This window comes from Gracilinanus agilis, chromosome 5 (genome assembly GCF_016433145.1).
Source record: "Gracilinanus agilis isolate LMUSP501 chromosome 5, AgileGrace, whole genome shotgun sequence".
NCBI classification, from domain to species: Eukaryota; Metazoa; Chordata; class Mammalia; order Didelphimorphia; family Didelphidae; genus Gracilinanus; species Gracilinanus agilis.
The window spans coordinates 136283226-136298301 of record NC_058134.1 but is presented as its reverse complement, the minus strand read 5'-3'; the positions used below and the strand labels follow the sequence as shown (position 1 = coordinate 136298301).

Genomic DNA, 15076 nt, shown 5'->3' with positions numbered 1-15076 from the left:
GGGGGGTGAAGGGGAAAGTAGGAGCATGAATCATGTAACCATGTTAAAAATGATTATTAATAAATGTTTAAATTAAAAAAAAAGAAATAAAGGATTTGACCACAAAAAAAAAAAAAGACAGGGAAGGTCATTACATCCTGATTAAAGGCAGTATAAACAATGAGGAAATAACACTGCTCAATATGTATGCACCAAGTGGCATAGCATCCAAATTCATAAAGGAGAAACTTGCAGAGCTCAAGAAGGAAACAGATAGTAAAACCATAATAATGGGAGATCTAAATATTCCTCTTTCAGATCTATATAAATCAAACCAAAAAATAAATAAGAAAGAGGTAAGAGAGGTGAATGAAGTCCTAGAAAAATTAGATTTAATTGATATGTGGAGAAAAATAAATAGGGACAAAAAGGAATACACCTTCTTTTCAGCTGCACATGGTACATTCACAAAGATTAACCATGTAATAGGGCATAGAAACATTGCAAACAAATGCAAAAGACCAGAAATAATAAATGTAACCTTCTCAGATCATAATGCAATAAAAATAATAATTATTAAGGGCTCCTGGACAGGCAAATCAAAACCTAATTGGAAATTAAATAATATGATTCTCCAAAACCAGTTAGTCAAAGAAGAAATCATAGAAACAATCAACAATTTCGTTGAAGAGAATGACAATGATGAGACATCCTACCAAACTCTGTGGGATGCAGCCAAGGCAGTACTCGGGGAAATTTATATCCTTGAGTGCACATATTAACAAATTAGGGAGGGCAGAGATTAATGAATTGAGTGTGCAACTTAAAAAATTAGAAAGCGAGTAAATTAAAAATCCCCAGATGAAAACTAAATAAGAAATACTAAAAATCAATGGAGAAATTAATAAAATTGAAAGTAAAAGAACGATTGAATTAATAAATAAGACTAGAAGCTGGTATTTTGAAAAAAAAACATAAAATAGACAAAGTGCAGGTCAATCTAATAAAAAAAGGAAAGAAGAAAACCAAATTGACAGTATGAAAGATGAAAAGGGAGGCCTCACCTCTAATGAAGGGAAAATTAAGGCAATCATTAAAAACTATTTTGCCCAATTATATGGCAATAAATATAACAATCTAGGAGATATGGATGAATATTTACAACAATATAAACTGCCTAGATTAACAGCAGAAGAAATAGAATACCTAAATAATCCCATATCAGAAAAAGAAATTGAACAAGCCATCAAAGAACTCCCTAAGGAAAAATCGCCAGGACCTGATGGATTCACAAGTGAATTCTATCAGACATTCAAAGAGCAACTAATCCCAATACTACACAAATTATTTGATATAATAAGCAAAGAAGGAGTCATACCAAATTCCTTTTATGACACCAATATGGTACTGATTCCAAAGCCAGGGAGATCAAAAACAGAGAAAGAAACCTACAGACCAATCTCCCTAATGAACATAGATGCAAAAATCTTAAATAGAATATTAGCAAAGAAACTCCAGCAAGTAATCATGAGGATCATCTACCATGATCAGGTGGGATTTATATCAGGAATGCAAGGATGGTTCAACATTAGGAAAACCATCCACATAATTGACCATATCAACAATCTAACAAACAAAAATCACATGATTATCTCAATAGATGCTGAAAAAGCCTTTGACAAAATACAGCATCCATTCCTATTGAAAACACTGAAAAGTATAGGAATAGAAGGACCTTTCCTAAAAATAATAAACAATATATACTTAAAACCATCAATAAGCATCATATGCAATGGGGATAAATTAGAAGCCTTCCCAATAAGATCAGGAGTGAAACAAGGATGCCCATTATTACCTCTATTATTCAACATTGTACTAGAATTACTAGCAGTAGCATTAGAGAAGAAAAAGAAATTGAAGGTGTTAAAATAGGCAAGGAGGAGACTAAGCTATCACTCTTTGCAGATGATATGATGGTCTACTTAAAAAATCCTAGAGAATCAACTAAAAAGCTAGTAGAAATAATCAACAATTTTAGCAAAGTTGAGGATACAAAATAAATGCACATAAATCATCAGCATTTCTATATATTTCCAACACATCACAGCAGCAAGTGGTAGAAAGAGAAACACCATTTAAAATCACCTTAGACAATATAAAATACTCAGGAATCTATCTACTAAACCAAACACATCAATTATACAAAAACAACTACAAAACACTTTCCAAACAATTAAAAACTAGATCTAAACAATTGGATAAACATTGATTGCTCATGGGTAGGACAAGCTAACATAATAAAAATGAACATTCTACTCAAATTAATTTACCTATTTAGCACCATACCTATCAAACTACCAAAAAACTTCTTTACTGAATTAGAAAAAACTATAACAACGTTAATTTGGAATAATAAAAGGTCAAGAATATGAAGGAAAATAATGGAAAAAATGTGAAGGAAAGGGGCCTTGCAGTACCAGATATTAAACTATACTATAAAGCAGCAGTCATCAAAACAATATGGTACTGGCTAAGAGACAGGATCAGTGGAATAGACTTGGGGTAAATGACATCAGCAAGACAGTGCATGATAAACCCAAAGAGCCCAACTTTGGGGACATGAATCCACTATTTGACAAAAACTGCTGGGAAATTTGGAAAATAATATGGGAGAGATTAGGTTTAGATCAACATCTGACAGCCTACACCAAGATAAATTCAGAATGTGTGAATGACTTGAATATTAAGAGGGAAATTATAAATAAGTTAAGTGAACATAGAGTAGTTTACTTGTCAGATCTCTGGGAAAGGAAAGATTTTAAAACCAAGCAAGAGTAAGAGAAAATTACAAAATGTAAATTAAATGGTTTTGATTATATTAAACTAAAAAGCTTTTATACAAACAAAAACAATGCAGCCAAAATCAGAAGGGAAACAACAAATTGGGAAAAAAATCTTTATAACAAAAAACTCTGACAGGGGTCTAATTACTCAAATATACAAGGAGTTAAATCAATTGTATAAAAAAATCAAGCCATTCCCCAATTGATAAATGGGCAAGAGACATGAATAGGCAATTTTCAGGTAAAGAAATCAAAAGTATCAATAAGCACATGAGAAAGTGTTCTAAATCTCTAATAATTAGAGAAATGCAAATCAAAACAACTCTGAGGTATCACCTCATACCTAGCAGATTGGCTAAAATGAAAAAAGGGGAGAGTAATGAATGCTGGAGGGGATGTGGCAAAACTGGGACATTAATGCATTGTTTGTGGAGTTGTATACTGTTCCAACCATTCTGGCTGGCAATTTGGAACTATGCTCAAAGGGCTATAAAAGAATGTCTGCCCTTTGATCCTGCCATACGACTGTTGGGTTTGTACCCCAAAGAGATCATAGATAAACAGACTTGTAGGAAAATATTTATAGCTGAGCTTTTTGTGGTGGCAAAAAACTGGAAAAGGAGGGTATGTCCTTCAATTGGGGAATGCCTGAACAAATTGTGGTATATGTTGGAGATGGAATACTACTGTGCTCAAAGGAATAATAAACTGGAGGAATTCCAGGTGAACTGGAAAGACCTCCAGGAATTGATGTCTGCATCAAAAGGAGCATAGCAGAAGAACATTGTACACATAGACCAATACACTGTGGTAAAATAAAATGTAATGGACTTCTGTACCAGCAGCAATGCAATGACCCAGGACAATTCTGAGGAACTCATGGTAAAGAACGCTACCCACATTCAGAGGAAGAACTGCAGAAGAGGAAACAGAAGAAAAACAACTTCTTGAACGCATGGGTTGAGGCGGACATGATTGGGGATGTAGACTCTAAACTACCACACCAATGCAACTATCAACAATTTGGAAATAGGGCTTGATCAATGACACATGTTAAAACCAGTGGAAATGTGCATCAGCCATGGGGAGGGGGAGCAGGGGGGGGGTGAAGGGGAAAGTAGGAGCATGAATCATGTAACCATGTTAAAAATGAATATTAATAAATGTTAAAAATGAATAATATAGAAATAGGTATAAGTGATAAAATTTGTACAATACAGTGGAGGTGCTTATTGGATATGGGAGTGGGGAAAGAAAATGGGAGGTTAAAGAAAACAAAATAGGTAAATTTGGTTAATATTTTAAAAATAAATATTTAAAAAATGAAAATTGTCTTTTAAAAATCTCAGTCTTTGATTACTGTACCTTTTGGAATTATCCCAAGCATTCACATTTGCTCCATTCTTTAAGAAAAAGTCTACCATTTCTTCATTATGTTCTGTAATTGCAAGTAAAAGTGGTGTATAGCCTTCCTGCAAAATCATATTAAAGATGCTGTTACAGGATGCAAGGATTCTCTATATACTTTAATTCAGCTTAAGACATTTTGTGAATATCTTGCGAACTTGCAAAAGTCATCTTATGGAAGAAGGGTACAAATGGAACTTTGGAGGGAGCAGCCCTGGGCATCAATACTGCCTCTGTTAGTTACTTCTTGTGTGATTGTAAGCAAATTATTTTACTTCTCTGGTCTTAGTTTCCTCATAAGTGAAATGAGATAATGAGATAATGAGATTAGATAGCCTCTGAGATTTAATACCTGTTGTCAGGAGGCAGAAACCCAGAATATGGAAGAGATCATTTCATACCATTTCATGGGTATCTTTGTTTCATGATCAATCATTGCCTGCAAACAACCAACCCTGTTCCCTCAGAAGTCTGCTAAGCTAAAGCTGTACCTTCATTGGTTCTGAAGTTGACCATTTCTCTTCAGCCATTCCCTTTGAGTATGGTCAACCTGAAAACTAAAGAAAGCTTGGCCTCAAGGTGGCTAAACTTGGAAGAAAGTCATTCTCCTGGCATTTTTCATCTCTTCCCAAATCTCCTAATGTGCACTACTTTGTTTTTTTTTTTTTTCTCAAGAGTCAGTGACTCAGAGTTAAGCCTCTTCCTAAAAATCAGTATTTATTCAGTATTTCTAGGAAAGTAAATAATGCGGTTTTTAAGACAAAGGGGAAAAAAACACATACACTTAAGAATTTGTTCTCATGAAAATTCTGTCTCTGTAGATTTATTCTTAGGAACAAATTTAAATGATTTTGAAAAAACCTGGTATTTCTAAATGACCAATTAACATTCTGTTATCCTAAGTAGAGGTCTCCATGCAGAAAAACATTGTAGGTAATTAGGCAGACCTAATATATCAAGAAAAGAAAATCCTAGAGACAACTGTGATGGAGTAGAAAGGAAGCTAGCCTCAAAGATGCTAAAATCTACATTCAAGGCCTACCCCTGATACCCATATACTGGTAGGGTGAATCTGGGAAGTCCCTAAACTTTTCAGGGCTCCAGGATACTTTCCAAGACAGGGTTTCTTAACCTTTTGTGTGTCATGGACCCCTTTTCAGAAAAATGGTTCAGAAACCAATTATGTTGTAATCATTATAAAGTATTTGTTATTTTTTAAAGTTAATGGATCAGGGTAGTGAGAAGATAGGGAGGATATCAGTAGATAGGGAGCCAGGCCTGGAGATAGGAGATTCTTGTTTCAAATATGGCCTTCAGAGACTTCACAACTGCATATCCCTGAGCAAGTAACTTAACTCCAATTGCCTTGCCTTTACTGATCTGCTTTGGAAGCAATATTTAATATCAATTTTAAGACAGAAGATAAAGGTTAAAAGAAAGTTATCTCTGCTCTGTGTTTAAGAGACCAAGCCACTGGTGTTCTCAACATAATTGAAATAACAGATCTTCTCATCACAACAAAAAAAAAATTTAGAAAATTTCAAAGGCCAATCAGCTTTGACTACAGAATTATTTTAAGTTTTTTTCATTAAAGAAATGCTCCCAAGAATATATGAATTATAAAATATGTGACCCAAACACTACCTGATTAAACATCTTGGCTTATAAAATATTTTATTCAAAAGGTGGGCCTCTACCTGGTTTTTTGCTTCAATATCAGCTTTGTGTTCAACCAACTTTGCTGCTATAGTTGTGTTGTGACCCAGGGCAGAGTAGTGAAGGGCAGTGTTGTTTCTGGTATCTACAACATTGGGGTCTGCCCCATGACTGAGCAGGATAGTTGCACACTCCTCCTGCTGACACTGTACAGCCTGTCAGTAGAAGACAGAGACATAATGTCACATTGAATTAAACATCACTTTTGGTATTTAATATGTTAGTAAAGCATATTTTTTTCATCCAAGTGAGAAAACAAAATGCATTTCCCTGAGCAGCACAGGTAACTCGTACAAACCTTAATTAAAGGAGTTCGACTGTCTCCGTCGCACACATTTAGGTTGCAATTTCTCTCTACTAAGAGAGACACAACATCTGGATATCCATTGGCACAGGCCAGGTGAAGAGGCGTCCTACAGAGAAGAAAGAAATATGTGATTATTTGACAATACAGTGTGAAACTATCCAAACTGTACAACTGTTTCAGAGTCATTTCTAACATAAATGCCTGAGAACTATAAATCACTGCCAAAATAACTGTACACAGCCACTACCATCACTTCAATGTTTTTGACAAGACAATACTCTACTTAATTAGTAATTAAACAAAACAGAATAATACTTTGACATCTCTTAAAAATATCAAATACTTTTGTTTAAAGAAAAAAGTTTAATTAGATAAGAGGGGAAATAAAATGAAGCCATTCATGGAGATTTTGAAGGTTAAAAATATTTAAAAGATTATTTCAGATTTCACTAATTTTCTCTTTCCTAACCCAGGTGTATTCCTTGTTTTTCAATTATGATTAAGGCAGGATTTTTTACCTGGTAAAGGAGCATGAAGAAGAAATGGGAGACAGGGTAAAAGAGTAAAGGTGAATAGAGAGATTCCTAGGGAAAGGTTGGCAGAATGAAAGGAAATTTTAAAATATGAGTGTGTACACTTGTGAAACTGCTAAAGCAAGAAACTGAGTTATGAGAAGTTAAAGAAAGCAGACAAGAAGGAAGCAAAGAGGAATTGAATTACCAGGGGAAAAGGAGATGAAAGAGAAAGATATTGGGTCAGCCATCATGTAGGACCACAGTGGAGGGGAGAGAAGAATTTAGTTGTTGAGCATTTTGAGAGACACATTTAAAAGCATCTCAATGTTGAGAAGGGACTAGTTAGCATTTTTAATTGTCATACTGATTGGTTAAAGGCTTTTTTCCTTTAGTTTTTGTTAATAGTTATATTTTAAAACAAAGATTGCCTACACTCATTTCCATGATCATTCCTATATTAAAATTATTTTACTGATCATAATAAAACATGACTAATAGATTCAAATGGTAGGTATCTTATCATATGCAAAATAGTCCTGTATTCTTCCTATGAAAATTAAGCTTAATGATTTAATAATAATAAATCCCACAGACAAAAGCTAATAATCTTCAAATCACAGTATATACCCCTCAGAAGAAAAAACTCTATAGAGGTAGCCCAGTATGGGGATAGTAAGTTCACTTTGAAGTTAGCAAGACCTGCTGGGTTCAAGTCCACCTTCTGAGACATACAGTAGTTGTGGGACCCTGGGGCAAGTCACTTAAACCTCCCACTGATCTAAGTAATTCTAATATTCTAAGTTGCAGAGAAGATAGGATACCTGCAGTGATAAAGGGATTTTCGTATACCAATAAAAGGACATAGCTAGTCCATATCCCCTGAAAAAAATTAATATACATATTTAATTAGATAGCAATTGGATTATATATGTGGTATACTGAGTAATGAAGTTGCTTGTTTAAACTACACAAGTAAAACTAGTCCTATATTAGTCATATTTCATAGCCATTTTTTCACCTGTCTTTATAACTTATGGAAATTATGTTCTAAATCTTCATTTTAAATTGAAAATACTCATAACATGCTTTCAAGAACTTGGGATTTGGGGGCATCTGGGTAGCTCAGTAGATTGAGAGTCAGGCCTAGAGACGGGAGGTCCTAGGTTCAAATCCGGCCTCAGACACTTGTGTGACCCTGGGCACAGAAGTTAAGGGTTTAAAAAAATTAAAAAAAAAAAAGAACTTGGGATTTGCTTGTGATGTGGGAGTTCTTATTAGAATTATTTAAAGAAACTAAATAGATGATGCCCATTTCAGTAGGGCTAAAGTTATAAAAGACTTCTGAGCAATTTGTAGAATGAATTGCATTTCTATGACTGCTAGAGTCTCCTTCTGATCTATACAAGGTACAACAGATTGGCTTATTGTTTCCAGTAATATAGTTTGAGCAAGTATAGCTAGATTAGACATTGTCTCCTTGCTGCTACTAGCACAAGACATTTCCATCTCCTCAATCCAAATGTTTTCACCAGATGATCCTCACTCATGGAATTCCCTCCTCTCTCATATCCATCTCTTGCCCTACCCAAATTACTCAAGTCCCACTTAAAATCCTATCTTCTACAAGAAGCCTTCCTCAATTCCCTTTCATGATGTTTTTTCTCTGTCGATTATCTCCAGTTTATCTTCTATGCAGTATCTAGTTTGTATTTAGGTGTTTTCATGTCGTCTCCCCCTTTAGAATGTGAGCACCTTGAAAGCAGGCATTGTCTCTTGTTTTTCTTTGCTCTGAGCAGTTTCTGTACATAGGAGGTCCTTAAGGAACATTTGTTGACTGACTGTTCCTAACACTGTCTCCCCACACTAGGAGCTTTTCTGGCTGTGCCCATGCCTTGAATGCTGTCCCTTCTCATCTCTACCTCCTAGTTTCTGTGGCTTCCTTTAATTCTCAGGAAAAAGTCTCACCTTCTACAAGAAGCCTTTCTCATCACCATTATATCTTCATGCCTTTCCACTGAGGCCATTCAGTTTCCTTGTATGTATCTTGTTTACACATAGCTGTTTTCACCCATGCTGTCTCATAATCTTTCTTCCCCAAAGCAGCATATATACTTCTTCCACATATATAAATACTTCCTCAGCTTGCAGATTTAACATGATCTTCTACTTTACCCCAACTCAAGCCACATGCAAAGATGGGTTATACCTTTAATCTCCCATCCATCCCTGCCATGTTTATGAACTTAAATTTCCCTTATCTGATCACAGTCTATTGTCATTCCAAGTCTTCCTCTGCTTAGAAAACTTACCCTGTTTCTCATCCACCATGACCTCTAAGCCCAGGCCATCACTCCTAGAGTGGCTACACTCTCCTCCTTTCCCAATCCTGACTTCTTGGTGAATCATTCAACATGTTTGTTCAACTCTACATGGTCTTCTTTCTCTTGAGTCTCTTGTCCCCTTGTTGTATTTCCATTTGTGTCCTGCCAGCCTCATCCCCTTGGATTTCTCCCACCATCTGCTATCTTTGGTCCTTATACACAAGCTGCTAAATGAAGGAGGAGAAAATCAAGCAACTGTGCTTACTGGGTCCACTAAAATTTTGTTACATAGCTTCAACTGGGTTCTCACTGCTATAAGGCAATCATTTTCTATCTTCCCAATTAACTCACTATGCTACTTAGCACAGTAGCTCTTCCAAACATTTTCATTCCTCTTCAAACCTCCCATGATTCATCTGGCACCTTCTCAACTGAGAATCTTGCTTCATATTTAGCTGAAAAAATTGAGGCTATTTCCTGAAACCCCCCATTTACTCCACCCCCACCCATGTCATCCAAATGCCTTCTGCCACTGTCTCCTCCTTCACTCATCTCACATGAACAAGTGGCCTCTCCTTGCCAAGGAAAAGCTTCTCCACAAAAAAAGTGATGCCATTCCATATTATCTCCTCCCACAGTTAGCCCCCTCTATCTTTCCTCTTTCCCTTTATCTTCAATCTCTTTGGCTACTGGCCACCTCCCTGCTTGCCTACAAACTTCTCCCCCAGTTCCTCCAAAATCTTACCTCTTAATTGTCATATCTAATGGTCTTTTCTTAATCCTCATGTGGCTAGACCTTTCTGAAGCCTTTGACACTGTCCCTCTCTTTTCCTTGGTACTCCCTTTTCTCTAGGTTTTGTGACACTACAGTCTCCTGGTTCTTCTCACCCGAATCTGATCCTTTCCCCAGGCTCCCTTGCTGATTAACTCCCCAATTCCACTGGCTTTTTAGGGTGAAGAGGCCAACCCCCTCTCCCCCCATTTCCTTTATCTGTTGCGGGTATTCAGGTGCCTAGCACTTAAGATTAAGTGTTTAATAAAAACAGTAGTTCATTTCCTGCTCGGACATTGTTACACTTCATATAACTGGGCAGGACATAGTGGTCTTTGCTTCCTTGTTGCTGTGGAGAAAGAGTAAGTTGGACCCTGGCTAAAAGTAAGGCGTTTCCCATTCCTTAAGAATGGACTTGCGGGAGGATGAGGGGACACCAGCTTTGGCCACTTGCTATCCAATCTCAAAGGGGCAAAGCCTGACTCTGAGGCAGTCCTGAGGCTCTGCGCTGTCCCAGGTGCTCAGAGAAGAGCTTTCCCAGGATTTTGCATTTCACAAGTACCCAAGTGGAGGGATAGGGAAGGGGCGTTCCCCCAGGGGACCCTTCTCTTACCGGTTCAATTTATCTGTTTCATTGATCTCCTGCTTTTTCAGGAGAAGCAGCCATTGCACCTTTGCGACATCCCCTGTAGATGCTGCTCTGTGGAGCTTCCCCAGATCTTTTTTATTCAGATGATATCCCTCAGATATGGCTGTTACATCAACCCCACTGTCCCTGCGTGGGGTAGTGGAGGAGCAAGCCTGAGGCTGAGTATTTTTCTGCTTCAAATTAAAAAATTTTTTAAACATTCTTTTAAAAATGAGGGAGAACTCGAGGGGGTTCCTCTATGAGCCTTCTCCTGACCCTCGCCTCGGCTCTGGAGGCCAGGCACTTAGGCTGTGAGGGCCCAGCAGTTAAGACCAATTCACCTTTAGAAACAATGGCAGCCCTGGCAACACTGCTAGAGGATTGAACTACGCATGTGTCTGTCAGACCCTTCTCATGGCACGTGGGCCTGGTGGTAAAGACAAGCGGAAGCGCCAGCCTGTTAGCTCAGAGAGATTGGTTCCTAACCTCCGGACCCGGGCTGTTCCCTTTCTTATTGGTTCTTTAGGGTCTCTGAGTAAATGGGACTCATAGAAGCGGGCGGGGTCGGGCCAGAGATGGGGTCGCGCCTGGAGGAAACGGGATGACTAGCTCAGTGGTCTAATTTAGCGACGATCCGCAGAGAACTTCTCCCAGCCTCAGTTTTTTCTTTTGTAGAATGAGCACGTTGGATTAGAGAATAAATCTCTTTTTTAAAGGCTCCCACCCGGAAAACGAGTACCCTCGGGACCCTGATGGAGCCCCGGGGCAAAAGCCAACCAAGTCTCCCTTGTGATTCTCTTCTCTCCTTCATGGCCTCTGCAGAGGCCGGGAACGATTTGTTTGGGAGAGAGAGAGAGAGAAGGAGAGCCGGCGTCTCAGCCAGCAAGACCTGCCTCCGCCTGTGCTCTGCAAACGTTTCAATGTGATACCGAGGAATAGGCTAGATGGATAAGCACACATTGGGCACCTGCTCCATACCCGGCATTCTGCTAGATGGAAGTGTCCCTGCTCCCAAGGAGGGTAGTGCATCCTCTCTGAGAAACAATTCCCGCACCTACACGGATATACAGAATATATAGAAAATTAGGAAACGGTAGTTCTGAGGAGGTAGTTCTGAGCAGTGATTGGGCTCAGTGGGAGGAAAAGAGTAAGGAATGCCTGTGAGAAGGGAATGGGCTCCAGGAAAGGTGGATGGAGAGAATAAACAGGCAGGGGACACATTTATCAGATTTTCAGATGACCGAGAAGTTAGTTAATTAATATGACAATCAGAATCCAGAAGGTGCTGACAGGCCAGGGGCAGGTAATAAGGAAAAAATGTAACCTTGGCAAACCTAAAGTCCAGCGTTTTAGTTCAAAAGCTCAATCCCATAAGTACAAAATAGCAGGAGATAGTGCTAAATAATTGTGAAAAAATACTTGGAATTTTTAGTAGAGCCAAAGTTTAATGAAAGTAAATATTTTCAAAGCAAACAAAAAAATTAATATGATCCCTGACTTCACTAATAGAAGCATCATGGCCACAAGGAAAATGATCTATATAAAGATAAAGCTATATCTGTATATATTTTGTGATTTTGAAATCCCCTCCCCCCCATAATTCTGTAATAATTCTGAAATATTTTATATCTATTCTGTTCTGATATTGCCCCCCCCATTATTTAAACTTTCATCCTTATTCATATTAGGCTAACTACCTGTATATCCTTCTCTGTTATGGGTCTGTACTCTTTGGCACACACTGAGTCAAAATACACACCCTGGTTCTGCAGGATTAGACTGAATTGCACACTGTAGGCCAAAGACCACAGGACCTGAGTCCAGTACATCTGTTCATGCTTTTATAATTGCTCTAAAATAACTTATCCTTATGTTGTAATTGGTCTAAGAACCTCTGCAAAGTCAGCACTTTGTGCTACTTGTACACATCAACAGCAAAAGTCAAAGGACCCACTTATGTCAATGGCATTGCAGATTGGACTTACTAGCATTGGTATGGGCTAAGGAGCACCAGCCAAGGCATGGGCCAGGGAAGTGATAATGGTCGTTAGATACATCAACTCCCTTTGTACTTCTGATCTTATTTCTGTAAACTGTGCTCACAGGGCGTGAAGTCTTGTATTGCTAACTGGGGTCTGACTTTCTTGTGAGACCAGCCCTCTCTCAATAAACCTATTCCTTTTTGACTAGGGGACTTGGTTGTATTTTTGGTGTCTCATCTAATAAATTTTCACCACAATGTATATAAACTAGTTATATACAACTACATATATAAAAGTATATACTTATATGTAACCACACATAAAAATATATCTATATGCAAATGATATATATAACTAATTATGAGTATGTAGTCATATATAAAACTATACTAACATGTATATAATGATATAGTTTTTCTGTATATGTATTTATGTATGTAATGGTATAATTACCTATATATATATATAAACTTCATACATGCATGTTATATACATATATAACTGGTTTTAGAGATATAATTCTATATCCATAACTATATTATTTTACATTTTGTGGTATATAAACTATATATATTATCTTTATTAATAAAAGTCAGATATGTAATATATAATATAATAATATATCACTTCTCTCCTTGTGACTGTGATGCTTCTATTAATGAAGTTGGATGTATAGTTAGAAAATCTTGTACCCTTGGATTTCATCTCCAAGCATACTTTTCCCTGCACCCCCACATTTGTGTCTTCATGTGTTGTTTATAAGTTTGCTATAAGCCATGCCCTCTCTCTTTTTTCCCACGTGCATGGCTGGGTTAGCACCCTCTTTACTCTAGCCTTTTCTTTTCTTTTTCTTCACGTTATTAATAAATCTTTTTAAATATAATACTTGGAGTATTTGAATATTAATTTTAATCTTAACAACAGGCCAACCACGAAGGGATAGAATTCTCAATTTTTTAATGAGAGAAGATAAATTTTGCAAGCTGCATTTTCTTTCCTGCCACTTCTTGTGCCCTGTGTTTTTCCAGCCCCACTCCCTGCACTCCTGCTAATTCATCTTGAGTGCTTCCTGCCTAGTCTCTAGTCTCCAACAGCCTGCGACCAGACCCTCTTGCCATCTGTGCTTCTTTTTTCCCATGGAAGGGTGAGGTCCCCAAACCTCTTGGCCATCTCCCTCCCAGCTCCACTTTAGTCTCAAGTGGTAGGCGCTTGAACTCCCAGCTTCCAGCTAGAGTGGCTTTTAGACTGGGAGCAGTACTTTTGCCACTGACCAGCCCCACCTCCCCTTCTAGTTTTCAAGTAGATTCTTTTTTAAAGCTGACTCTGGACTCCTGGTTAAGATGGATGGCAGATAACCCAAATCAGTGGATTTGAAGTCAGAGTTTTGGGGATTTTGTCTCTATTTTTTGTTTTTTTCTCCTGAAGAGAAGCCAGTCCTTTATAGCCAAATATCCTATTGTTCTCCCTAGCAGTTTTGACCCTAGGGAGGCAGGCACCAGAGAATAGCTTTTGAAAGCCCTTGCAAACATCTGAAGAACTTTACCTTCCAGTCAGGGTCCTTTTATTTACCCTGTGAATAAAATCCATTCAGTTTTTTTTTAATATAATCAAAATTATTTATTTTACATTTTGTAATTTTTTCTTCTTTTTCTTTTTTTTCCATTTAATAATTTTTATTTTTATTATTTTTTTAAACCATTGTATTCGGTGTATTGTCTCATAGGTGGAAGATTGGTAAGGGTGGGCAATGGGGGTCAAGTGACTTGCCCAGGGTCACACAGCTGGGAAGTGGCTGAGGCTGGGTTTGAACCTAGGACCTCCTGTCTCTAGGCCTGACTCTCACTCCACTGAGCAACCCAGCTGCCCCCAATAATTTTTATTTTTTCAGAAAAGTTAACATGGTTACATGATTCATGCTCTTACTTTCCCCTTCACCCCTGACTTCCCCCGCCCATAGCCAATGCAGTTGCTGTTCAGTTTTGTGTGTGTGTGTGTGTTTTTTTTGAGGAATAATGCTGTTACAAAGCATGCTTGAAAGTCTGAAAGAACAGTTTCAGTTGGTAGAGATAATAAGTACATATTGGCTGTGTTTAATTTTTTCTGCCAGTTTGTGTTTTCATTGCATATTTCCCATTTTATTTACTTCTCCTCAAGAATATGCAGCAACAACCTAGCCTGCTTCAATTACAGACCAAACTGGAATATTTTGACAAAGTTTTGAAAATCTTAAATACTCTCAACATGCAGAATGGAGAATCTGCTCAGTGAGTATATGGGTAACTTCAAAGCTCTGACCAAAAAATGCAAATGGATGATAAATACTGGGGAGGGGGAAGAACCTTAAAAGAAATCTGAAAATTTATTGATGTTAACTTTTTGAGTTTTGTTTCCAAAATAGTGAAGAAGTCTATTGGAATTGGAGAAAAGGACTTTTGAATTCAATGCCTGCCCCTGTCATGCTTATTGTATTTGCTGATTGTTTTAAAATTTAATATTTTTAAGTTCATATATTAATCTAATCAATATTATTCTGTTACACTATTTTTTTTTCTGTACCTTTCTCCTATGTCTCTACTGAACAAAATATCATTGTGAAAGCCCATAGT

The 15076-nt window shown here is 37.5% G+C and overlaps 1 protein-coding gene across 1 annotated transcript in view; it reads right to left on the bottom strand.

Moving 5' to 3' along the window:
• Positions 1 to 12317, bottom strand: part of LOC123249962 (POTE ankyrin domain family member H-like) — a 34095-nt gene extending 21778 nt beyond the window's left edge. The window contains exons 1-6 of the mRNA XM_044679035.1: positions 12186 to 12317; positions 11456 to 11542; positions 10474 to 10679; positions 6244 to 6358; positions 5927 to 6100; positions 4188 to 4294 (exon numbers count right to left, since the gene is read on the bottom strand). Of these exons, the coding sequence (XP_044534970.1) occupies positions 4188 to 4294; positions 5927 to 6100; positions 6244 to 6358; positions 10474 to 10679; positions 11456 to 11542; positions 12186 to 12317 (821 nt within the window). The remainder of the gene's footprint in view (positions 1 to 4187; positions 4295 to 5926; positions 6101 to 6243; positions 6359 to 10473; positions 10680 to 11455; positions 11543 to 12185) is intronic.
• Positions 12318 to 15076: the final 2759 nt, after the last annotated feature.